We start from the raw sequence: 26626 nt of genomic DNA on the forward strand, positions 1-26626 counted from the left end.
AACAGAAGCGTTCGTTACCCTAAGCGTCAAGTCTACTGCGTTTTCTTTCTCGTTTTAGGCAAGAAGAACTCCATCCTGATGCACAAAGTTCAGCACGATCTCAACTCGGGGGTGTTCAACAACCGCGAGAACGAGATGATCCAAGAGATTGTCAAATATGACCGCGAGATGGTTCAGCAGGTGGACGTGCCGCGACCGCAACCGTTGTCCGTAACGCCGCCTCAGCACACGGGTTCCTCCCAAAGTTCCGCCATCGCCACCTTGCAGCAGGCTGTAGCCATGAGCCTTTGCCCGCCCATGCAAGGGAACTCGGTGGGCGGCGGGACATTGCAGTCCCCCAGCATGGTGAGCAGATTCCAGGTGTTGCAGAATGTATCCAGCCCCGGCTCGCCGTTGCAGTCGCAGCTCCTTGGTTCTGGTGCCTTCGCTCCAGTCATGTCCGGCCCCCCAGTCCAGAGCCCCCGATCTTTCCCATATGGGTCCGGCGTCCTGGCTGGTCCCGCCACTGGCTCCCAACTGTCTTTAGTCCAGCAACACACGGCAAGTCCTGCGCACCGACCCAGCACGCATAAGAGCACGCATTCCTTGCCAGTGGGGAGCCTCAGCCAGGACACCAGGACGCTGTCGGCCTCCCAGCCCTCGTTGCCGCACGAGGGGATGCACCCAGGAGTCCCGAGTCCACCGTCATCCACCCGAGTCTCCTCTACTTCCATCGGACCAGCTCAGACCCCATCGGGCCATGCGGGTGTCTGCAGTGCTATACCGCACAGGATCGTGCTACCCCACCAGCTGTCAGTGGGAGCCTTCGGGACGGGTGTAGGGTTCGCCTTGGGAACACCTGTCGGGGACTTGGTACGACCCAAGAAGGACTCCATCGTGAGCCTTCCGGAGACGGAGCAGATTAAAGTCCGATCCCGGTTATCCTCGAACTTGTGATCGTGAAGGAAGCCTTGTGGAGTTTACGAGGGGCTTGATATGAGGAACACAAGGAAACTAAGTACTCCCGTGGGATAGTGTGAATGTATGCAAATGAGTGATTGGCAGAAGTAGAGTCTGGTACAGTATTTAATTTTGGAATCTTCTGTATTGAGTTGTTTCTACCCACAGACAAAAGTAAATGCACAGAATGATAGCATAGCATAGTAGCACACTTCCAAATTCGCCTTCTTTGTATACAGTAGTTCACAATGTATGCCTCACTATCCTTGTATCCACTTTGTTTGACTGAGGACTAGAACAAAAACGGGAACCGGTTTCTGAGTTTTTGCTTTACTATGCTAGCTTTAAGCGCCATGCTATCATAGGGACATGAGCCCTTAGCATTCATTATACACGTCCGTCTTTTAGGCGCAAATCTATGATGGTCGAATGATTGATTCCAATATATTAAATGTAAAATTTGATGCAGGGTATAGTACCTAGTACCTACGAAAAAAAAAAAAAAAAAATGGAATACCAAACTTAGTCTAACCCACCCCTGCGCAGATTCATACTGCGCCTCACGCCAGACTGGGCACGAAAATGGAGCCCGAAATGTTTTGTTTTTAAAATGCAGTGGAACCTCTAAAGTTGAACACACCACTGAGACTCAAACTCTAGCGCGACCCGATAAAAATTTTTTGTTTTGTTGTTTTTACATTTTACAGTGGTTGCGTATGGAACAAATTATTCATAGTTTCTGGAACTGATACTACTACTAGTATGGGTCCTGCATTGGTAAGAACTTTGATGTACGTTAAGCCCTGGCATGTTAGAAGAAAGTATATTTGCGTGATCCGCCTAACAATACATTCAGGCGGAAAAACTGATTTCTGATCTCCTTCGGGGCTTTAGCAGTGTAGCTCAAAGGTCAGTCAATATTGGAATTCAATCAGCAGGGCGACCAGATAATGTTTGCTGGAACTGGAAGTAGTTGACTACAAAGGTACAAAATGAAAGTTTCTAAGGGAGGATCATATTTTAATCAAGAAAGGAGTATGAAGGGCCACACTAAAGATTTTTATTTATTTATAAAATACTAAATTGAAGAATAAACCCAATAACAGGTGGTTCAGATTGCGTATTCTGGTTATTTTCATAATCAGATTAAATTGTTCCTACTGATGATGATTGGTGATTTATATTTATGTAACATCTTTGATGGTTTTTTTCACAATTTACCTTTATTTCTGTAACATTACAACTTGATTCATACAAAATTCAACGTTATTTTGTTGTAATATAATTTTTTTTGTGCAAAATATAGTAGTCAATATTCTGACTTTATATTCCAATACATATTACATTTCTTCTTAGTAATTTAACTGTTTCAAAAAAAAATGTTTTCGTAACAATACGACTTCACTCATAAAAATGAGAATTTCTCACATTTTCTTAAATATAATAAAACTGACTTTTTGTGTTGTATTTGATTATGATTATTTAAAATCTCGTAAAATTATGTCCATATTCTTGTAAAATCAAAGTGTGAGTGAATAATGGTAATATAGTTTCTTATAATGGCTACAATTGTTTTTTGTTTTTTAACTACCTATAATTATTTGACTATATGTTCCGAATATTACAACACAAAATTTACATTTTTATCCTCTTTAAATTTATGACGTTATAATACTTTGAATTTACTCTAGTAAATGATAACGCATCCCCACAAATTAAGTTTTATTTTAATATTTTGAACTTAATGACTTTTTCCCTCTTGAAAAAAAGAACTTGATTTCAAATTTTTTGGGGGTTTATTTTGGTGAAATTATGACTTTTCCTCTTAAAATTGTTTCATTTTGAATTCATTCTCATAACTCATGACTTTTTCCACATGTAAAATTCAACCTTTACTCTTAATATTTTGAAATCATTTTAATACAATCGAAACAACCTTCATATAGCACTTTTCATACATAATGCAACTCAAACGACACTTTTCAGTTTGGCCGTCATAATTAAAGTCAATCATAAAAATGCACTCCTAGCAATTCATTTCATCCAATCTTGCACTATAGATGTCAATCCGTAAAACAATTCTGAAGCACATCATTTAAATGTAAATCCATGCAGCCACTAGCCAAAGTGGGTCTATCCCTATAATAAGTGGTATCGGAATGTAAACACAGTTTGGATCCACAGCCAAACGCTTCAGGCTTTAAGTGGCAGCTCAATCGTGCTATTAACGCCCCAATCAGAGTTCACTGGATGCCACCAATTTGTGTGCAAGCGCCGTCTCTCCATTGGATGAGACCTTCCGTTCAGTTCCATTCTAATGACAGAGGAAAATGCTCGGGACTCTTGTTATTCTCCTTCCACTCAAGATTTCATTCTTTTGGGCCAATAATGATTTCTTCCCCCAATGATGATGATGATGACAAAATGAACATTTTGTTCACTTTGTGTATCTGGACACTTTCAAAGTGTTTTATTTTAAGCAACATTTTTCAGGTCAGTTGTGTTTTTGTTTATGCCTAAATTATGCCCCAGTGGAATCTATTTTTGGGTGCTTGAAAGTATTCACCTAACTAACTTATAAGGCTGTGTCCACCGTTTTGTCAGAATGCAAAATCTTAAGTTTTAAAAAAAGACTCCAAATTGTTTATAGGTTTGAATGTGAGTGTTGAATGCTTGTTCTTATACACGCCATGTATAAGCCAGTCAGTTGGGATTTGCCCCATCTCACCTGCAACCCAAATAATCTATAAAAACATGGAGCCTACCAAAAGAAAGATTAGAGTCTCTTTCATCAGGAAAAAAAGTACATTTCGATCTGTTTTCTGTTTTGCAGCAATTAGCATTAGAATATAGCTAAGTTTCATCATTATTCACAAATTTGTTTAAAACTGTGGGGAAAACAGCTTTTTTTGCAATATGGCCCTGGTTGATCTCTTATACTCTTCTGCCACCTGCTGGCCGTTTTTGTAATAACTACCGTTGCGTTAACCGCTCTCTTCAGTTCAGAGGCTGTATCAAAGCCTACTGTATGAAAAACATAAACTTATAAATACGTTTTTGGGACCATGGCACTGATTAAATAGAACGTTTTTATACGTTTCTGGGAGCAAATCAGTTAACGTAAATTCAACAAACGGATCAATATTGATTTTTAATTTGGCAGATTAAAATGTTGATAACTGAGTAATTAGTCGATTAATACTAAAATAATAATTAATTAATAAAATAAATATAATTAATAAGATATTTTTGGGGGTCCTTTAAACACTTAAAAGCAGAGATGAATTACAGGCAGAACTGTTTTACAATACTTTTCCCTTTAGCGTTTGTTGAACTTAAGTGAGAAATTGGCATAAATCTGGCCATTTTTGGGTGCACGGGGGAATATTTGTACGTCATTATATTTGTCTTATGTTTTAATGTGTTTAAGTTTATATAATTTTAAAAAATATTTACCAGAAATGATGACCTGATTGAACAAAATGCCAATTTTGCTGTCATTTTGTGGGCGATGCAGATTCGCTCGCAAATTTCAAGCTCACATTTCTCTTGACTTTTCCACCACAGCAATACAACAACAGCAGCTGTTAACTGTCGGCAGCGACGCATTGTAATGCAAAGTGTTTTACATGCAAGGAGATTTCTTGCAAGTAAATGTTATTTATTCCAACCTCCTTTGATGATGATGATGAAATATTTTTGCATTTCTCCACTCTGCAATCCCATCACAAACTGTGCATACCTACATAGTGCCTAGCATTATACTGTAGTCTCCACATCATATATTCTTTGTGTGTGTGGCTGTACAATATAAATGCATTGTCCCTTATACTCCAGATATCAATGCAATAGAATAAGAATACAACAAAGTGTTAGTTGAGTAAAGTCATTGTGATTTCCAATGCTTCCTGTTCCGGGAACTCGATTTAGCATTTTGGAAAAGCACAACAAATATCATGTGACTCATTTTTGCAAAACTTTTTAACGCAATAAAGGAATGTGATGGTGAATACGGCAGTCTGTTTTTTTCCCCCCCACACCTTACTTAAAGAAATCATTCCGAGAGGCACATTTCCAAAAATAATATATTTTTCATTTAATATGAGCTACAACACACACAAACAAAGTCTTTCAATTGAGCGTTATGACATTTGCGATTATAAAACCGTTAATTCCCGTCATAAACAAGCAATCGTCACAGTTATATAAAATCGATTCGACGTATAAACTCAATGACTCAAGTCGTTTATTAGGAACCACAATATGAGTGGCGTCTCCACATTTGGGCAGGTTGTTCTTAAAAGTGTCGTCTACACGCCACTTAAGTGCTCAAGGTAAAAAAAATAATAATAATGTTGAGCTGCAAAAGAGGACTTTCAAAGGACGACATCTGGATAGAACAAGCTTGTGTTTTTGACTTGAAACAACACTTTTGTGTTTTGGGACAGTCACACGCTCACATGATAAAGCAGGATGGAGAAAACAAACAAACAAGAAATGATGCTACAAGAATTGTTACGAGACAAACGTTACTATTTTAAGAGGATAAAGTCCAAATTTGAAGAGTTGGGGGTGTTTCCACGGAGAAAATTGTCTTTTATTTACATGAAGTTCAAGTTCATTTGTTACACTCTAAAAACAGTTAGGTCAAAAATAACCCAACTTTGGGTCAAAAATGGACGGATCCTCTACTTGGGTCAAAAAATGGGGTCATTTTGTATAAAACAATCCAGAAAGTTGGAAAATTTCCACCCACAAAAAATAAATAAATCAAAATTTTATCTGAATGTATTCTTTCCTGAAAGCTTTTTTCTTGAAAATGTATATTTATAAATCACATTTTCACAAGACATCTTTTGAGATACATTATAATATTACAAGCTGGAAAAAAAATAATGTAAAAAAAGGTATATGACATTTTTCCATACATAAAATTAGTTTTTCTCATAATATATTTGTCCTTTTTTTTTTTATTCTCATAAAATCTGGAGAATATTTTTTCTTTTAATATTATGAGATTATTATTTTTTTTTTTTACAAACAAACAAACAAAAAACAATCAAAACACGACAAGTTTTATGAGAGGGAAAAATTATTTGACTTCAGTTTAAGCATTCCCATTCACCAAATACTTTTCTTGTAACAGTAGTAGTAGCTCGCAGTTAGTAGTATTTATTTTTTCTTGAAATGATACTACCTGCTTTTTGTACTTTTACTTAAAAAAAAAGCTACTTTATTCTTTTATAGCGTATCTTTTTTAAAAATGCTCCGTGTGTCCCCCCCACAAATTGCAGTTTCTCTGAGGTTTTGTTTATTTTTAGAACGGCAGAGAGGGTTGCATCAAATGCTCTCATGTGCTGTGTACGACCCACCTGCTTGCAGTCCCTGATTGATGGATGGTGATGAAATGATGAAGATGATGATGATGATGGCAGGTCAACACTTGACGGGGGGTTCCTCACCCGCCTGCCCGCATACACACCGCCAATCACGGCAACTCGAGAAGCTTGAGTGCGGCGCTCTCCTCATTTTGTTACCAAAACGCCGCTTTTCCTTGATTCAAGTCTTTGTCGGCGTCCCGCCCACTCGCGCACAAGAGGCCTGCTCGTTAGCAGGGTGCCAAACATGCGTGGACCGAGAGGCAGTCGAAAGCAGGCGGGGTCCGAATCGATGCCGAGACCGTCCGTGGGGGCTCACTGGCGCCGCTCAGCTGAAGAAATACGTGGATTCTTTCACCTGGCTCAGATCGAAGTCCCCTGGAGAAGGAAGACGCGGATTGCTTGGGGTTTCGGTGTCGACACAAACACAGCAAATTCATTTCATATTTATGGTAATAAATATATTAATAATTTAACATATGACTGTGAAAATCTTAGAAATGTAGGATCTAGACATGGGCCAATTACCGGTTTGACGATTGAGAGATTTAGAGCTCTTGTCTTTTTGAGAGGATGTCTAAACAAGGCGCAATATGATTGGCTGCTTACAAGCCGTCTCTTTGAAGTGAATTGCCTCCAATTACTTTTTTCTTTTCTGCGTGTAATGGAGGAGGGCGAGCGCAAGATGAAATACTGAAAACACAGATGACCTTTTTGCTCTGATTAATGTGAATCACCCCCCCAAAAAAAGTGTCAGTGGGTACTAGCTAGCCCCAAGGACAACATGAGTAGCCCTAGGGTCTGTTCTAAAAATAGCTCACCAGTGATGGGACATTTTGAAGAATATTAACATTTATTTATTTTATTTGTTTTTTGACCATGTTGATTTTTTATTAATTTGCCAATGTACCGAATAAAAATGTTCATTCATTCATTTCAACTTAACATGATACATGTTTTTCCATACTAAATATTCACCATTTTCTTTAAAAATAAAATTAATTGTTCTCAATTAAAAATAATAATAATACTTAACTATTTCCAAAAAGGTCACTTTAGAGCATTCATTTAATGAATAAATTAATACCTCAATATTTTTGCCCCCAATTATCATACCGTCAAGAGTCTAACATCAATCCATGCCAAGTATAATCACTAGGGCCCAACCGATTAATCGGCCGTCCTATTTATAACCGATTTAATCGTTGATATTGGCTCTTTTAAAATGGACAAAGATCAGCTAATTTTTTCTGTATACTGACTTATGTTGATTTTTTTTTCTCAAATTGTACTTTTGTTTACCAAAAAAATTGACATTAAAATGACTTTAAATCTGTTGAACCTTTCTCGCCACCAAAATGTGTGGTGATATAAATTCAAGTTTTTACAAAGATAAAAAAAATAAAATCCTAACTTCCCCCACACATTGGTGTTTTAAAGATCTATCAAAATGTCTATTTGTGTCCCGGTTGACATTTAGTCCTATCGAGAATGCGGACGACCTCCCTCTCTCGGATTAAGCGCGGCCAAACAGTAACAATAATAAATTCAGTATCCATCCCAGTGAAGATTAAAAGGATCCAATGAGTTGTGGTATTAAACACACCTGATGGGGCCACGCAAGCTGATTATGTTAGCGGAGGGGCACAGTTAACAGCAATCACTTTACAGCCGCCAGCTGTCGGTGCTCAGCGGACGCTAGTTAGCGCGCAGATCAGATGGAAAGCAAAGCGGGCAGTTGTGTAAGAGGATCTTCATCCTCCTGACTGACAGCGACGTGTCTGTGTGCCGTCGCCAAGGCAACCATCACTGGGGGGGGGGGGGGGGGGGGTCAAAGACGTGCGCGCGCCGGGGATGGGCCTGATAAATCCATTCATGGATTTTTCAAAGAAGTTTGTCGCTCATGTGGAAATTGTTTCGATCTCATGTTTGCGGCAGGCGAGGAGTTTTGTCTTGTATAATGGCGTTCGTCTCCGAGCCGTAAGAAGGACAAATGGATTTCAATAACGGTTGGAAATTCATTCCGGGAACGAGGAGTTTGCTGCTGAGATGGGCTGCACACAAATTTTAGCGAAAAACAATGTTAACAGGAACACGGAACTACTTGGTTAATCGATGAGCCTACAAATTAAAGCGGAGAAATTAATTGAAATAGTGAAATTAACAAGAAAAGAAAAAGTTGGACCATAAATAGTAATATCAATACTAATAGTAAAGTATGTGATTATCAGTTTTACAGTTCAATGTGTTTTGGTGAGGCACAAAATTAAAATTTGGCAAACGGGCCAATAATCAGCATTGTGATGAATATTAGCCTCTTTCTTTTAAAAAAATAATCTCACGGGCGTTTATAGATACATTTAAAATTGTGTTAACTTCAGGGAAATATTAATCAAATTTTAGTTAACTTTCTAAGAGATGCTGCAGAAACTCTCAGCACCTAAACTCTATTTAACTGTAGAAAACAAAAGGGAACTATTTACTTGTTTTGGTATTCATTTAACTTTTTAAGGTATGCTAATGACCCTGGGAGCTCCCTGCAAATGTTTTTTTATTAAGAATTTTAAAATAAAAATATCTTTTGTCTAAGATATTTTTAATTTTTTTGCAAATGAGAACATTTATTTAATAAGACATTTCAACAAGAATTGGAGTTTGCATTTTTATTGTAGTGAATGGGAATATCGGCTCCAAATGGCGGCGGCCATCTTGGACAATTAATTAGGTACTACTACAAGTGTTACTACTACTATGACGACGACGACAAGTACTACTACTACTACTACAACAATGATAAGTATTACTACTATAACAAGTACAACTACTACTACTTCAAGTACTGCTACAAGTACTACGACGACGACAAGTAGTACTACTACTACTACTATGACAAGTATTACTACTACTTCACGTACTACTACTACTACAACTACTATTACAACTTCAACTACTACTACAAGTTACCGGCCTCCTTCACTATTGATAATAAAGCTCACTGCAATGTGAAACCGATTTTTTTTTTTTTTGCCTTGGTGAATATTAGCTTTAGTTAAATTGATCATAGAGTACATATTCGGATTAGATTAAATTTGAATTAAGGTTTGAGATCAAATTTGCTGGGTTAGTCGTTTTTTTTTTAAACAGTATTCTTTTTCTTCTCCCCAAAACTCCAACAATCAATGATGAATTTTAACAAGCCAAACCCATTAGGAGCTTCGGCCACTCATGACTGAAGCAGAAAATGGATGTTGAGTGAGTTCCGGTGAAGCGCTTCAGGCCACGCCAATGCTCTTCCAACCAATTAGGACAAACAGCACACAGCATGTTCAATGTCTGGGCCGCCCTAAGCGGCGGGCCAGAGGGTTCAAATCAACGACACGCTAACTGACCTGTCTGCGGCACTTTGGCCAGCAGCAGCATGAGCTTCCGGTCCTCCACATACTTTTTGTTTTTGCTGTCAGACCTGCCAGTGAAGGGGCACAAGAAAATGTGTTAAAAACTGCAGAAACAAAGTCAAAGCTTCATAGCTCAGCAACTCATTTAAATCAGTGCAATGAGTTGGATCTCAATGGAATTGTTCTGTCCTCAGCCCAAACACGACCATCTGATGGTGTCCTGGAACAAAAGCTAGAAAGAAAAGAAACCAGCAACTTGCAGGGAAACAAAGGCTGCTGAAGATTGTGAAACAAAAAAACCCCACACATTTAAAAAGTCTCCTCATCCATTGAAGAATAACCTTTGTGAACTTTGTGGAGAGAGGGTGCCGGCTGCAGTGTATAAGATACGATGTCCAATTATCTCACAGAAAAAACAGGGAGATGAACAGAAGCCTGCCTAAGGACAGATAATCAAGCATCGCACAAAAGGCAAGAAAAAAAAATCTGTCAACCTAATAGCATCAAATTCCGTTTATACTATAGCTTATTTCACTAGTCTATATAAAAAGGGCAAACTGTTCTCAGGTATGATGCAGTGCAGTTCGACACCATTGCAAACTACAACCACAATTATATACATTGTTAAAATAAAGTTATTGCACTTCTTCTCTTTTAATTTTCAATAATTATGAATAAGTATCATTAGATAAAAGATAATTTTAAATCTTGGGGATTTACAGACATGTGCCCATATTAAATTGTAATTAAGACATTTTATTACACTGTAAACAAAAATATAATAATGGTAGCAATAATAATCATCATCATGTAATAATGAGTATATGAATATTTAACCCCCTTTGCTCCCGGCTGTTTTACTGGATTTTGACTGATTTTGCAAATCCCACAGAATATTGTGTTCTATTGCTATAAAAACAAAAGAAAGATTAGAGTCTCTTCTTTCATCAGGAATTAGAATTAGAATATAGCTAAGTTTCATCATTATTCACAAATCTGTTTAAAACAGTGTTTTTGCAATATGGCCCTGGTTGATCTCTTATACTCTGCTGCCACCTGCTGGCCGTTTTTTGTAATAACTACTATCGCTTCAAGCATCCTCGTCAGTTCAGAGGCTGCATCAAAGCCTTCTGTATGCTCTAACATAAAATTTAAAAAACATGAAAAAAAACGTATAAATACATCTTTGGAAGCCTGGTAATATTTAAAATAGAACTTATTTATACGTTTTTGGGAGCAAATAAGTAAATGTGATAACTTCAGTATTTTTCATGTACAATTAATCCCTTTAAAAACAATTTTTCAAATGATGATGACATCACCTGTGCTGAGGAAGTAGTAGTAGGTCATGGCTCACCTGTTTTCTGGCTTTGGTCAGTAAACTGAGCCATGATTGGTCGTTACCTACTTCCTCAGCACAGGTGATGTCATCATCAGTTGACAGCAAGTAGAAAAATCGTTTTTAAAGGGATAAATTGTACATGAAAAAAATTGAAGTTATCAAATAAATTCTGCACAAAATATGAACTTTTCACTGCTGAATATGGCTCAATGAGTCAAGTATCACTTTAAGTACACAAAAGAAGATACCACCACCTCATGAACTATACAACACCTCCAAATAGTTGACATGCTTATGCTTGTAGTACTTACGTAAGCTGGGAGCAGTATTTGTGGAGCAGGAAGTCGGACAGCTCTTGGAGGATGGGCTGACTGTGCAGCGCCACAAACTGTTCCCGGCACACCTACCAAAAGGGGTGCGGATGACAATTTAGCACTCTCAACTGTCATCCAGAGCATTTCTGGATTACTCACTAAGATTTAACCGCCCTGTTATGTTTATTTCTCAGGAACAGCACTAATTCTGCTGTCATCTTCTGGCTCACGTTTACTTTTTTAATAATTCATAGTAGGGCCCGACCCATTATAATCGGCCGATTATTGGCCTTCAAAATTCGGCCAAAATAATCGGCCAACGTTATCGAAGAAAACACAAGTTTTCAACGCTGTGAAAGTACCCTGAATGCACCATTTTGCTTGCGTAGCATTAGCAACTAGCAAGTGTGTAGCGTATGTCATTACGGTTATTCTGTTGTCCCTAAGCGTCCTTTAAGCTGTTTAACTCAGTTGGAGCTAAGAATTACACTGTATATTTAAATACAAAACATACCTCGTTTGTAAAACATCACTAGCCTAGCGCTAATGCTAAAAGGGAAGGGAGGATCCCATTCAAATGCTAACAGGAAGTTAGCATCGACTTCAGGAGTGTTTTTCCTTTAAATAACGAATATCCACACAGGTTTCAGGACACTACGCAAAGGCACAAATTCTTCCCAATGTGTGAAAAAGGAGTGATTTAATTTAATAGAATTAAATTGCAACTATCTCCTGTACTCACTTGAAGTGTGTATGCCATGGATGCATGGCACCACACTGCCCCCAAGAGGCCAAAATGCACAGGAACAGTCAGTATTTGTTTTTAGTGTTTTTTTCAGTTACTTTAATTTTAGTTTATTCTATTCTTATTTCACTTTCTTATAGTTTTATTTTGTCATGGTCCTTTCAAGTTCTAAAGTTGATATTTTAAGGATTCAAAGACTTGCTTTTCTCAAAATTCAAGGCTGCAAACATCCAATGATTTTTTTTTTTGTCTTAACACACATTTCCACATGACATGGTACAAAATACAATCCCGAAGTCCCAGGTTAGCCAGTTAAATCCCAAGACTTGTGAAAACAACACAAGAAAAAAATATTAAAATAAAAGATTCATGCTTTACAGCAATTGTAAACAAGCAAAAATTGTTTCATTACTGACACATAAATCTATATAATAACCTTGTGTACTTCATGAAATTTGTTGATAAGGTCATACTACGGAATTGTCATTCAAAGCAGAGAATCTTAATAGCGAAAGTTTGTGCGGAAGTGACACCCATTGATAAGGAATTGGGGAGGGAGCTAATTTTATGCTTTATATATATATTTTTTGAAGTAATCGGCAGATTCATCGGTAATCTGTATTTTTTTTTTATGACTGCCTTTTTCTGCTTCACATGCTCGAGTGTTGACTAATACGTTAAATACTTCTTCCGCCGGCACTGAGTTCAATTACCTGTGTAATCAGGTGGGCGGGCCTCGGCGCATCAAGAGACAGCCGATTATGCGAGAGCATAATTGTACTGAGGGGAGGACCGCTCGGTTGATTTGCTCGAGATGGTGCGAGGACATTAACGGCTTCGCTGCTCTGATGTTACAACTGCTTGAAAATGTGATAGCATTCGTTTCAGTGCTAGGCATCGACGAGAATAGGGCAGAAGAAGCTTTTCAAAAACGCATTATCCTTCGAGTTTGAGAAATTGACGGACACGCGGGAATTCTACACCTGTCTGATATCAGAGCAGACAGAAGGATAGAAGGCCAGTGTGGTCAAAGAATGGCGGGAGAATTGAAAGTGGAAGCGAGTACCTTGTTCATGGTGTCCACTGTGAGGGCGTGCGTCCAAAAACAGTCGTGAACTGAGACGAACGTCAGACCAAAGCTTGGGGGAGGCCGGAATGAAAGGAGAAAACGTAGAAATAAACAGGAAGGACTGCCTTGTAAGCAACACTACTTTGTCAATAACATGAATAAGGTTGAATTATGACTATAAAATGTGTTTAACAGTCAGTAGCAACTTAAAATTGAGCTGCGGGACTAAAGTGGAACAGTAACGTTCACACGTCGACACAAATGAAAAAATAAATCGTATTTTTTTTTTATTTGATAAAAATATGAATTATTGATTTTAAAAAAAAGAAAAAAAAGACCGACCTGTTACAGTGAAGCGCTGTCAACATCATGTGTGTGGAGTCCAACGAGTGGATGAAGTTCGGTGGGAAGGCGTTCTTCTGCTTCACCGTGTCTGGCCTCCTGAGAAGAAACAACCCAAGACACACATGATAATTAATCATGTCTCACATATTATGCGTGCAGCCCGATCTGCAATTTCCACTCATCTTATTAGGCATTAAAAGGAACCCTCCTGGGAGACTGTCAGCAATTCCACGTACACATCGTATAATATATAGTAGTAAAAAAACAGAACATAAAAGAGCCTTCCCAAAGTGTTCCTACTAAGTTGGAAGGATAGAATTGTATTACTAAGAAGAAAATTAAGTAACTTAACACAGGATTTATGAAGTGATCAGCAAATCTAATCAAATACCTTTCAATGCAGTTTTTAATGCAACATAATGCCCATGTCATATTGCATACACACTCGAGCTGTCAAAATTAATCGATTAATCGGCAAGTAATGAATTAGCAAATTAATCGACAACTATTTTAATAAATGAGTAATTGTTTGGAGCACTTTTAATATTGAGCGCAGATGATCCTTTAGCTTGACAGCGATGATTAAGTTGAAGGTGGCACAGGTTGTGTTTGAGTAATCTACATAACTACATGCGTCAAAGTAAAGCATTTAATAAATGTTTGCGTATAACATTTAGAATATTCGTTCATGTCAAACTACTGGTGTCATTTTTTTCCATTTTTAATTATGCATGCAATAATTAGGAAGAAGAGGAGGATGAGAGTGTGCAGTGGATCAATTGTTGAAGATGTCTTCATAACATTAAATGTCGACAGAATTATATAACAGGTGCTCTTTCAATTTGGCGGGCATAAAATGTTGATTAAAAAAAAATGCCTTTTTTAACTCATTCACTGCCATTGACGGCTATAGACATCAAAAATGTATTTTAACTTTATCTATTAGTTGAACATTTTTTTCCCCACTTTTGTTAAGAATATGAAAGCCTAGATTTTTTAAAATTGTATTAGAACAGATTTAAAATTTGTGATTAATCATGAACTAGTGAAGTCATGCGATTAATTACGATTAAAAGTTGTACTCGCCTGACGGCCCTAATTTTAAATAATCTTTTCTTAAAATAAAAAATATAAATAAAAAAATAAGAATAAAAAAATAAAAAATATATATAAATAAATAAAAATTTGGGGCAGCAGGCGATTACAATTTGTAATTGTAAATGTTCGCATGACTTCACTAGTTAACGCACGATTAATACCACATTTTATATCTGTTCTAAATGTACAAAAAAAATCTAGGCTTTCATACTCTTGTTAACAAAAACGGAAAAAAAAAGTTGAACTAATAGAAATAGTTAAAATTAATTTTTGACGTCTATTGCTGTCAATGGCAGTGAATGAGTTAATTAACTCTTTGACTGCCATAAACGTTATAAAACGTTTAGCATAAACCTAGGGAAGGGCGCCGAGGACGTTAAAAGACGTCCCCTATGTTTTTTTTTTTTTTTTCGAAAACGGGTGCAGGAAAGCCTTGGGCAGCTGTGCTGAAAGTATCAGGCAGATCTGATTAGTAAAAGACTCGTTTTGGCCCCTAGAGGGCAGCGATGACTCTCTTTGCACAAGGTTGGATGGGCCGCCCACCGTGGGCGTCAGTAGAAGACGTGAGGCGGAGCTAGAGTGTTGAGGAGACAATGGCTGGTTCAAGCCATTGTGGCTTGACCAAGCAACCGGTTGCAAGCAACTCACGCTTGAGCATTTTTTTCAAAGACGGAAAGCATCAATCAATACTAAAAAGCGCATTGATGTCGACGATGATGATGACTCCGAGCTTGACGCCAAAGTTGGAAGCCTTGACGCGACTGCTATGACACGTAGTAAGCCTCACCGGCTAAGCGCGGCTAGCGCTGCTAAGGCCGGAAAACGCGCACAACAGCCGACCGGGTACTTCTACACAATCGGACATTCGATCGGGCGATGGAGAGTTGGCATCGACCAATGCAGATTGATGATGATGATGATGATGACTCCGAGCTTGACGCCAAAGTTGGAAGCCTTGACGCGACTGTTTATGATCACGTAGTAAGCCTCACCGGCTAAGCGCGGCTAGCGCTGCTAAGGCCGGAAAACGCGCACAATAGCCAGCCGGGTACTTCTACACAATCGGACATTCGATCGGGCGATGGAGAGTTGGCATCGACCAATGCAGATTGATGATGATGATGATGATGACTCCGAGCTTGACGCCAAAGTTGGAAGCCTTGACGCGACTGCTATGATTACGTAGTAAGCCTCACCGGCTAAGCGCGGCTACCGCTGCTAACGCCGGAGCTGCACAAGCGGACATTCGATCGGACAATGAAGAGTACCCCGAGTCCAATGCATATTCATCGGAGGAGCGGGTACAGTCTGATCACGGAGAAGACACTGTTTCTGGACTACGATGCCACCATGAATGGAGTGGATAAAATGGATCAGAACATCTCCTACCACCCGGTATAGCAACTGAAGGACACGAGGAAGCGAGACGTAACGTAACCGTAGCATGATCCTGATATTAGACTTGATGGCAACACACACTGCAGTATATACTTGCTATTCCCCGGAAAAAAACGGCCTGCAAGAAAGTGGAGCACGCGAAGAGGCAATCTGTTGTGCAAATGCTGTTGCGTCTCCTTGCACGCAGGAGAGTGTTACAAAAAGAAAAACTGTCGTTGAAACATCCACATATTTGTAAATAGCACCACAGTTGCACACATTTATAAATAGTTTGCCAAATTGTTGTCAAATTGTTACACTGTTGAATGTAAATAAACGTATTTTGCTATCAAAAAACACTTTTTCATTCTTGGTGGTAGTGTTTTATAGAAGTAAAGCACTATTTAGGTGTTTGTGGCATCATTCATGGACAAAAAGAAGTGTCAAATTCACTAGAATGCATGAAATAATATCGTTTCACTAAAAGCTTGATTTCTCCGTATTTTGGTCCAAAACAGGCGAAATTGGGTCAAACTAACCATTTTCTATTGTTGATTACTAAAGAACGGAATAAGGTAGAAACAAACTTTTTTTTTCTGATGAAAGATGAAAGTCCAATCTTTCATTTGGTAGTACGTGTGTTTCCATAGTCCAAACAGAACATTTTCTGTGGACCTTGAAAGATCAGTCAAAATGCTTAAATCGGCTGGCACTGACGGCATCCCTTTTCTGAAAACGTCTGGCAGTCAAAGAGTTAAGTGATTAATCGTGAATTATCGTTTAACAGCTCTATTAATTAGAAGATAACCGATTAGCTGTCAGTTAATTGATCAATTGTTGCACCTCTAACTTTACAGAAAATCAATAAATTTAACTTCAAGCATTGCTGCACTATTAAAGTTAAATGACAAAAATGTTCACACATTTAATCAAAAGTTGACGAGTGCCACAGAACATTTGTGGTGAACCTTTGAGGGAAACTGCTAAGATTATTGAAGGTCAACGTAGCACAAGGTGCGACAAAGACACTTACTCTTTGGTGTCATGGCTGATCTGAAGGGTGACGACTTGGATGGTGGTCTTGAGCTACAGAAACAAAGAAATTGTACGAGTTCAATTCATTCATCATTGTGATCAAGGCAGGATCAGATGCTACAGTCATCGAATGATTTTACATGAGCGTCTTTGACAGTATGATATGAAATTAATAAATGCAGTCTAGGTTCAGGGCCAACATCCTTGACCGTACACTTTGGCCACCAAAATAGACTTTGTTCATCATGACACTAACTGGAGTTATTTACGACTTCAATTATTTTCTGCCAAGGCTTGTGACAAACCCTTTTAACAAAGATGAGGCCACTGTTGGTGTGAAGACGTAAAAGGACTGCGTGTACGGTATTGTACACTGGAAAATACCGCCAAAACATGTCGTAGTTGCTGCATAACAACCAACCAATAAACCGTCCTCGAGCTTGGTGTTGGTAATAACTGTCAGTTTATATCGCCCTCAATCCAACGATTACAACAATTTCAGACAGTTCCACGTGGAAGAGACGATGAGGTGCACAGGTAATCTTTCATGTGGAGATCGGAGACTCCATATGTTCCACGGTTATGAGTTTTGGTGCAACGGATCACAAAAGTCACGGATCGGATCGCCCTTTTGGATCAGAAAAAGAAGAAGATGAATAGTACTTTGTCTTCATTTATTTAGTAGAGCGCTTTTTCCATAAAAAAAATATCAATTCAAAATGTCTAATATAGCTGTGTAGGATTTTGTGTCTTCATTTATTTGGTAACACGCCCTCTATCCATTAAACAAATAAATAAATAACAAACAATTGAGTCAGAAATAATTTTTACATGGTTCATGTGTAAAATAACAAGGTATTAATGGCTTAAATCGTGTTTCTATAATCTACACAGCTAAATTCGACATTTTGAGTTTTTTTCCTTTTTTAATGGGCAAAAGTGTTTCATAAAATAAATGAAGACAAAGTTATATTTATCTTTATATATATATATATATAATGAAAAGACATCAAGGTGCATTCCCTTCCTTTAAACGCGGAGAGTGAATTACAAAGTAGCATTGGTCCGGAATATTGAAACATTTTGAAAGAATTCAAGTATACAACATGTACCAGCCGGCAACCAGACACTCATGCACATTGGTCAATGCTAACAGCTAGCCGCTAGCCACTTACGTCGTAGACTTCTGCCGTATCATATACAATGACGCCGTAATTAATTAGCGGTTTCTTAGCGTCCTAAATTAGCAATTGAACATAAATTCGGGATAGTGCAGTGTTAATGTTGGTCGCAAAAACAATGTCAATTAACTACGATAATAAAACCTCTAAAAGGGAAGTCAAGCCGGCCACCACGCCGCGACGTGGGGCAAGTTCAAAATAAAAGTGTACGAGGCTATTTGCAGTGCAGTCAATGCACTACTTTAATGTATTTGGTCAACTTTATTTTGAAGTTAAGCTTAGCGTGCTACGTTAAGTATGTTTCAGCTTCCTTGACATGTCAGAATGGTATCGAGTCGACTGTGAATGCGCACTTGGTTTTTGTGTGCGTGTTTTTCCCCCCTCACCAACCAAATCCGAGGATCGGGCGTGATCCGAACCGTGGGGCCCTGACCTGATCGAGAACAAACAAGGATGTTCTCTTAATTGTTGTGCAGGTTTCAAGTTAGCGTAAAAGGGATCAACAGTGCTACGTCCATTAATAAACTTAATCAAGGTTTTTCACATCATCATTGGCAGAAAGCGGGAAATTGGACAATAAACACATCAAGGTATAAGAATGATGGATGGCATGTTTTGAAATGGATTCGGTCACATTGATTGTGCGCGCGCATGCGTGTGATAAATCACATGCACCACAATATCCACCCTAAATGTCATGTTATGGGGATTGATGTTGTTGTTAGGGAAGCTTAAGGCCTGATAATACGCATGGAACCAGAAATAGAGCTAATTTGAATAATAAATGTGAAGATCTAATTGACATTAAGCATCTTCACAGTGTGAGTAGTTATACTTAATTTAGTTTTATTTTCTGAAGTTGTCTGTCTCCAGTTTCTCACGCTGTAAAAAAGAAAGAAAAAAAGAATCAATTTTTTCTATGGGAATTTAGCTGAAATTTGTTTTTCAATTAATCCTGATACACAGTGAGCATCTAGCATGTGTTTTGTTTTTTCTTTAGTTTTTTTTTTTTTTGCATTGCTATTACGAAAGGTACTTTCGACAGCAGAGGGAAAAAAATGTGACAGATGCAAAACTAGAAATTTACACCTTTTACTTTATTTTAGTGTTATTATACATGCTTGGTTCAACTTTGGTTCACATTAGTATGAGTGTTATAAATATTAAAATATTTAAATGAGCGACTTTATAGGTAAACAATTAATTCACTTTACATACCTCTTTCCTTTTTTTTCTTTTCATCTAAGAAATTTGGGGCACTAATAGGTGAACCGCCAGGCTTCCCGTTCTTTCTGTATATATATATATATATATATATATAAATAATACATTTTTAAAAATACCTATGTATCCCAATATAGCATTTTATCTTAAAATTGCTAAGCTCTTTTTCCATTTCTATACATATGCAAACAGAAATGGCATCTTAATGGGCATCTGTCAGACTTGTATGTCTTTAGCTCCCGATTGTAAAAAGGCCACATGAGGGTTGCTGATACTGTTATCGTCAGCCTCCACGAGTACCAATACCTTATATAAGACTAGTATCAGCACTGTTACGTGGTATCGGTACTTTTTACATACTTGGCAAATACATTTCATTCGTATTATTATTTCCTACAGGAGAAATAGTTTTTAAACAATTTGATACAATATAAAGATTGATTTCAAGGCAGACTGTATTTAATAAAGTATTTATTTCACTGTTAAAAGAAATGAAAATGAGATGGCTGATGTGAAGGAAGACGACGATATTACAGAATTAAGGTGACAAGGCTTTTACATGGATAAAAGTCGATCACAGCTCCATTCAGCGAGCAACTCACTACTTTGATGGCGCCGGTCGATTGCTTGAAGGTCGCGGCGAGATGAATGACATAATCGCACTTTTATCAAGAAAATAGTTTGAAAAAAAAGAGGCACGGTGTTGGCAGAAAGCCCATTAGTCTCTGCCACGGCTGCTATCTCATACATCAACGCTTGAGCGGGATTGTTGCGGGGGGTTCTGTCCATCAAGCTTCTCTTCATCTTTATTCCCTGGCATGTCTGAGCAAGGAGAAGCTTGATGCGAAAGTACAAGTAATGGAGGCTACCTTTGGCGTGACAAATGGAAGACCAGGTAGTAAATGAGGTCATTATTTTACATTGTATACCGTGCCCCTTTTTATTACAATGCAAGCGTGCGTGATCGTTATACGAGACCCGACTGCACGCTTTGATGAATGAGACCTTGGCTAACCTGGAGGAGAAAAGCAGCCGGGGAGGACGGGCCCCTGCGGTGTAAATCACCTGAGACCTGACGAGCAGATGGCTACGCGTGCAAAAGCAATCACTAACCACATCGAGGTAAGTTGTCCCCATTCGTCACATCATCCATTTAACAGCATCAAACTTTACTCCACAAATAGTCATCTAACGGCGAAGTCAAACGTCATCGCGCACATTGCGTTGTTCTTTTGACCAAACTCTCCCCCCTCGTCCTCGAAACTGGAGCTGCATTTATTATTTCACCTCAAAATGCCACGAGATCCCGCAAGATCAACGGAACGTCACGTCACCCTGGGGAACGGCTCGCTGCGGTTCAGACGCCAAAGGAGGCGCAGAGGGCATCGCGCCGACATTTGGAGTCACACGCTTCCCCCTGAATTTGAATTTCTAAACCGGATAGGCTCAACTCGCGCCGTGCTGCTTCCAACACAAAGTCAAACGTTGACATCACGGCATGTCAAGCAAACACTTTCTCAATGCCATTTCTCATCTTTCTTGCAATAAATAAACTAAAAAGACAAATGACAAAAATATAGGAAATATTGCCACAACTATTGGTTCCTTGGATATAGAAGAAATTGTAATACTGGGTGAAACTTTACCCTATAGCCGACTATCGGCCGGATATCTTATCGGCGCCGATACGCAGCATTTTGACAAATATCGACATGAGCATTTTTTTTTAGAAATCTGGCGGCCGATAGTATATCAATTTAAAACTGCGCTAACTTTAGGGAACTATATATTGAAATTTTCAGTTAACTTTGTAAGAGATGCCATTGACCCCAGGAACACTGTGTACCTTTGTTTTTGTTTAAAATGAAAAATTGGAAGACTTTATTTACTGTAGAATACTATCACTATGGCAGCTCCCTGAACTTGTGTTAGAATTTTTAAACAAAGATGTCTATTGTGTAAGATAAAAAATAAAAATAAAAAAATCTGACATTTTGCAAGGCTGCTCGATTATGAAGACAATATTAATCACGATCAGGACGATCATTTATTTTTTGGGTACAAAACAAGAAAATATTTAAACGTAAAAAATATTAAGACAAATTTAATTCTTTGAAAAACTATAATTATGCAAGTTCCTTTTGGATGGAACAAAATGTATTAAAGTAGTTATTTTAAAATTTACAAAAGGTGCAAATGTATACATTTAAAAAATTCAAACAACTCAAAAATTTGTATTAATAATTTTCTTTTACGATTATGCTGATTTTGTAATTGTGGGATGATTAATTACACAGCCCTACTTAAAGGCATTTCAAGTGAAGAAATATTTACCCTTTTACCTAAAATGAATATCAACTTCCTTCACCACTAACAATCATCACCGGCCCTGAAAAACCCATATCGGTCCATCTCTACTTTATTCTAGCCATAAATATCAGGAAGACAAAGATGTTTTTAAGTTTAGTTTTCTCCCAGATTGAATGTTTGTTAGTGGACTGGAGTGGAAAAAGAAGTTTCTGAATGAATGACCGCCTCAAGCCTCCTCAAGGGAGAGCGCTTCCGAGAAAGACCCGGTGGGAGTCCATCAATTGCAGTGAGGATTTTCCAAAACATTTATAATTGTTTTACTGTATATAAATATGCACTTCTACAGTATAGCAACCAAACCCCATTAAGACTTTCAAGCCTGTGAGCGTCTATTAACAAATGATGTGCTATAATTAATTGTCTAGGGAAAATTGTTACTCTCAGCATAATCTTGCTGCGTCTGGCCTCATAGAGGACTCAAGATCCTAAGCCTGTTGTCACACTATTAACTGAAAGATCCAGTCAAAACCCGCCAAAACTGATAAGTACCCTCCTGTGCCACTATTAGCAAGGAGTGAGGCATTTGTGGAGTAAAAAAAATAAACAAGGAATGTGAGCCGGAGTGACCTCAGATCCGATTAGTGTCTAGCAATCCGGTTAGGCAGCCTCTGATGTACGTTCACGCTCTATTCTTCACTCATTTCCCCACCTTCATCGGCCATGAAAAGTACTTCATTACATCTGGGTATTTGGAGAAGAACCTGTACGGGTTTCACGTAAAGTCCGCTGGGATAAGCGCCAGCTTCACTCGCGACCCTGGCGGGGATTAGTGGCATGGAAAATGGACAGATGGATTGATGGATGGGAAAGAAGCATAACAGTTTGACACCTTCCTATGCAATCTTACACCTCATTACTCATAAGGGAACCAGATGTAAAATTTTATTTTTGCAACAGAATAACTTAATAAAGTGGCATTTACGAAGAAAAAGACGCTACTTTTTAAGGGACATAACTTGGGCAATAATCCAACACGACTTGTCCGATGATGGTGCAGCCACTTTCCCAACGCTTATTGGTTTTCTTACAGTGCCCGTCTCCTCATCTTGCAATCCTATCCCTTGTCTAATTACAAATGACCCCCCCGGCAACACAATGGCCTTGGATTGAAGAGGCAGAGCGGAGACTGGGAGATTGAATTTAATCCATCTATGCGTGGGGCGGAGGGGGGGGGGGGTGGGGGGGTGACCTTCCTGCGAGTTCCTTTCATTTTTGTTGTGCAGTGATGCAACTGGATCAGAGTGTTATTATAGCAGGGGATAAAGAAAGTCATGTGTGTGACATTACTTCATTGTCACTTCATCGGTGCGCGCGCCAATATTAAAGCTTCAAAGGGCTAATCGGCCTCCTTGTCCATGCTGGACATTAAACCAAGCAGAACCAATCAGAAGAAAGTGAGGGATGAGAGATGGACCCTCGGGGGAGCCACCATCTGTCGGCGCAGCGCTCTTGCACCTGCTTGTGAGGTGTCACTCCCCCTTCTGAAGCAACCCCTCCGCTTGATGTCATACTTAAGAGAGGACAGCACAGTGGGCAAGATTAAGGCCTCGCTGCCTGCATGTGTTTGGCATCTGCTATACAGTATGTCGGCGTACTTCATTTATTTTGCTAATAAACCTGGAGATATAATCACTCGCATACGAACTGGTCTAAAGTGACAGCATGTTAATCCCTTGCTAAATCCTGGGTCACCTAAAGCGGATAAAAAAATATGTTTGTGTTGAAATTAGGTCTGTCAAAATGAGTGTGTTAATTTTGAGTTTATTTAAAGTCCGTTAAACGGCACTCATTTTTTTTAACACGCAATTAATTACCGCCTTTTACTTGGAAAGCCTGTACTAGGGGAATTCCAATTGCAACGCTGCTGACACGTCCATGTCAAAATTTTGCAGTAATAAGTTTAATAATAATGCATATATTTTTGGAGGCTGGGGTTAAAAAATTTGCAGAATTTTACAAGCTACTTCATGTTAAAGATTAGATAGCTCTTAATATGAAAAGAAAAATGCACAGAGCTGTCACCAGTGTCTTTCAAATGCAATTATGCCAACTAGTGGCAGAACAATGACCTCAACACAAATAAATATCACACTCGTTTTTTTTCAGTACAGTACAGTGTTCCCTTGCTATAATGCGGTTCACTTTTCGCAGAATTTTGTGTGCCTTTTTTCATTCCTTTTTTACAGTAATGTACCTATTTTATAATATTTATGAAGGTTTGAACATTGAGAATGTTTTAACAAGAGAGAAATGTGAGAACATGTAAATGCCTTGATGAGAAAGGTGTATAAACTGTGTCGTGAGGGGTTTTACAGCCTCAAAACATTTATAATAAATGTAAAACATAAAGCTAACTCCTTTGTGGATTTCCTTTTTTACGGGTATTGTTTGGAACCTAACCCCAGCGGAAAACGTGGGAACACTGTACATCTTTTTAATTTTAACTTGATTTTATGAATTAATATGAAATTATCGTATCAATGACTAAAAGATGCAGCCATATTTCTATTGTTCTATCTGTTAAACATTTTCCCCACTTTTATGTTAACAAGACTGAAAATTCAGGGAAAAAATATTTTACTGTACATTTAGAACAGATATAAAACATGATTAATTGTGAGTTAACTATTAATTACAATTAAAACGTAATCGCCTGGCACCCCTAAATATAATCTGTAAATAATTAACTTGATCAACAAATGCAACTTGCCAAGTCGCATGCCAAGAATGAGAGTGACATTGATTACCTGATTCATATCACAATGCCGTAGGCAACAGAAACTCAGTAAAGAGTTAAAAAAAAAAAAAAAACATTTAAGAAGAAAAAAACGAAAAGAAACTCAGTAAAGAGAAGGAGCCAGATGGACTGTCATGAAAATGGTATGTACCACAGACAAGTAAAAGTGGCTGACATTGAGATGACATACCATAGCAGAGGCACTAATCATGGAAACTTTTGCCAAACATTTAATGAACACTTGTGCTATCCAAAACGAGGACCGAAATTCTGTCGCAACACAAATAATAACTAAACATAAACATACATGCCCGTATGCGCACACACACCCTGGTGTGCTATCTACAGAGAAGCTGGCACGCTGACATTTATCTCTCAGACGCGCCACTGTCACCCTCTCCACAGTGACAAACAACTCTAATGATGTTGTGGAGCTCCATTACAGTGGGGGCCACTCATGCCAATCGCACGCCACCATCAATGCTGCACTCTCCAACACCCAACCTATCAGGACCCGGACATTCTAGCCGGAGCACTCTGGCTTGGGAAAGCTTCCCGCGTGTTGGAAATGTACCCGTGGAGAATGGCATGCGGGCGGTCAAAACAAAAATCTAGGCCAGCTAAGATATGTAAAATACTGTTGTGTAAATCCTTCCTGTCTTTTACTTGGTATCAGTCATGTACTGAAACTGGAAACCTGACAAAATCAATCAGCTAAAAAATTTAGATTTTGGGACAAAATTCATGTCCAGTTTGAAATACTTTAGGGTTGAGAGACTTGGTGTGATTGTCAATAAATAATTATTCAATATTCTGCATATCGTCACTGCTACGTGGAAAAACACGTATGTGCATTTTTTTTTTAATTACATTTTTTGATTTTTTTGGTCTGCATTCAGTTTTATCCCCAAAACATAAAAATCTAAAAAAAATTACAAAAAAAGTGCATATTGTGGCAAGCATGACAGAAAAGTAAATATTCAATACACCCCCCAAAAGGCTTAAAAACAGCACATGTAAAATGGATTTGGACTCAACACGTTGGCAGTAGCAACCATTTAAAAGAATGTTTTGCAAACCTTGCCAGAGCACAATGAGGGAAGCAAGAAGTTGGCCATGAATTGACTATGGAACATTTTGTTACTGGCTTAAACAAGAATCTCTCTTCTTTTGCTTTCTCTGCTCGAAAAATGCAAACAATTCTCTCATATTTTTTTTCTCTCAAGCAACAACATTAAATACGCTTCGAATTGTTTTGACAAAGGGACAGTTAAACTAACACAGTGATTCCCAAATGGTTTGTGTGTCTTTAGACTTGATCAGGTGGTCTTAGGCAAATTATCCAATTTCACTTAACTCATTCACTGCCAGCCATTTTCACTGAAGCAACCCCATTAGCTCCCGGCTGTTTTACTGGATTTTGACTGATATTGCAAGGCCCAGAGCATATTGTGTTCTATTGCTATAAAAACATGGAACCTACCAAAAGAAAGATTAGTGTTCCTTCTTTCATCAGGAAAAAAAGTATATTTGTATCTGCTTCCATTTCGCAGCAATTAGCATTAGAATATATAGCTAAGTTTCACCATTATTCATAAACCTGTTTATAACACTGGGGGAAAGAGCTTTTTGAAACATGGCCCTGGTTGATCTCTTATACTCTGCTGCACCTGCTGGCCGTTTTTGTAATAACTACCATTGCTTCAACCGTTATCGTCAGTTCAGAGGCTGCATCAAAGCCTTCTGTATGCTCTTGCATTAAAAAAAACATAAAATACGTATAAATACGTTTTTGGGACCATGACACTGTTTAAACGAGATTGTTTTTATATGTTTTTGAGAGAAAATTAGCTAATTGGTAAAAAAAAAAATTAGGATCTCTCGGTGTGCCATTCTTCACACCGAGTATATCAGCTTTGTGTTCAACTAAACATTATTTCACTTTGTGACTTATTTTTGTAGTGTGTCGTGACTTTTTGCAATGTAAAATATGTGCCTTTTGTTTCATTGCTTTTCAATAAAGGTTGGGAAATACTTTGCTTTCCACATGATGAAAGAAGTGAGATTGCATTGCTTG

The 26626-nt window shown here is 38.3% G+C and overlaps 2 protein-coding genes across 3 annotated transcripts in view; one reads left to right on the forward strand and one right to left on the reverse strand.

Moving 5' to 3' along the window:
- The window catches only part of hcn2b (hyperpolarization activated cyclic nucleotide-gated potassium channel 2b), a 28316-nt gene extending 23367 nt beyond the window's left edge, over window positions 1-4949 (forward strand). Inside the window, exon 8 of the mRNA XM_086088848.1 lies at window positions 59-4949. Coding sequence (XP_085944974.1) covers window positions 59-936 — 878 coding nt within the window. The 3' untranslated portion in view covers window positions 937-4949. The remainder of the gene's footprint in view (window positions 1-58) is intronic.
- Window positions 4950-5006: 57 nt separating this feature from the next.
- Window positions 5007-26626, reverse strand: part of polrmt (polymerase (RNA) mitochondrial (DNA directed)) — a 42657-nt gene continuing 21037 nt past the window's right edge. For both annotated transcript variants that reach the window (XM_086088847.1, XM_086088846.1), the window contains exons 16-21: window positions 17036-17088; window positions 13525-13623; window positions 13180-13252; window positions 11366-11457; window positions 9707-9780; window positions 5007-6695 (exon numbers count right to left, since the gene is read on the reverse strand). In XM_086088847.1, the coding sequence (XP_085944973.1) occupies window positions 6646-6695; window positions 9707-9780; window positions 11366-11457; window positions 13180-13252; window positions 13525-13623; window positions 17036-17088 (441 nt within the window). In that variant the 3' untranslated portion in view covers window positions 5007-6645. The remainder of the gene's footprint in view (window positions 6696-9706; window positions 9781-11365; window positions 11458-13179; window positions 13253-13524; window positions 13624-17035; window positions 17089-26626) is intronic.

This window comes from Leptonotus elevatus, chromosome 11, assembly GCF_054856555.1.
Source record: "Leptonotus elevatus isolate MCC_2025b chromosome 11, RoL_Lele_1.0, whole genome shotgun sequence".
Taxonomy (NCBI): Eukaryota; Metazoa; Chordata; class Actinopteri; order Syngnathiformes; family Syngnathidae; genus Leptonotus; species Leptonotus elevatus.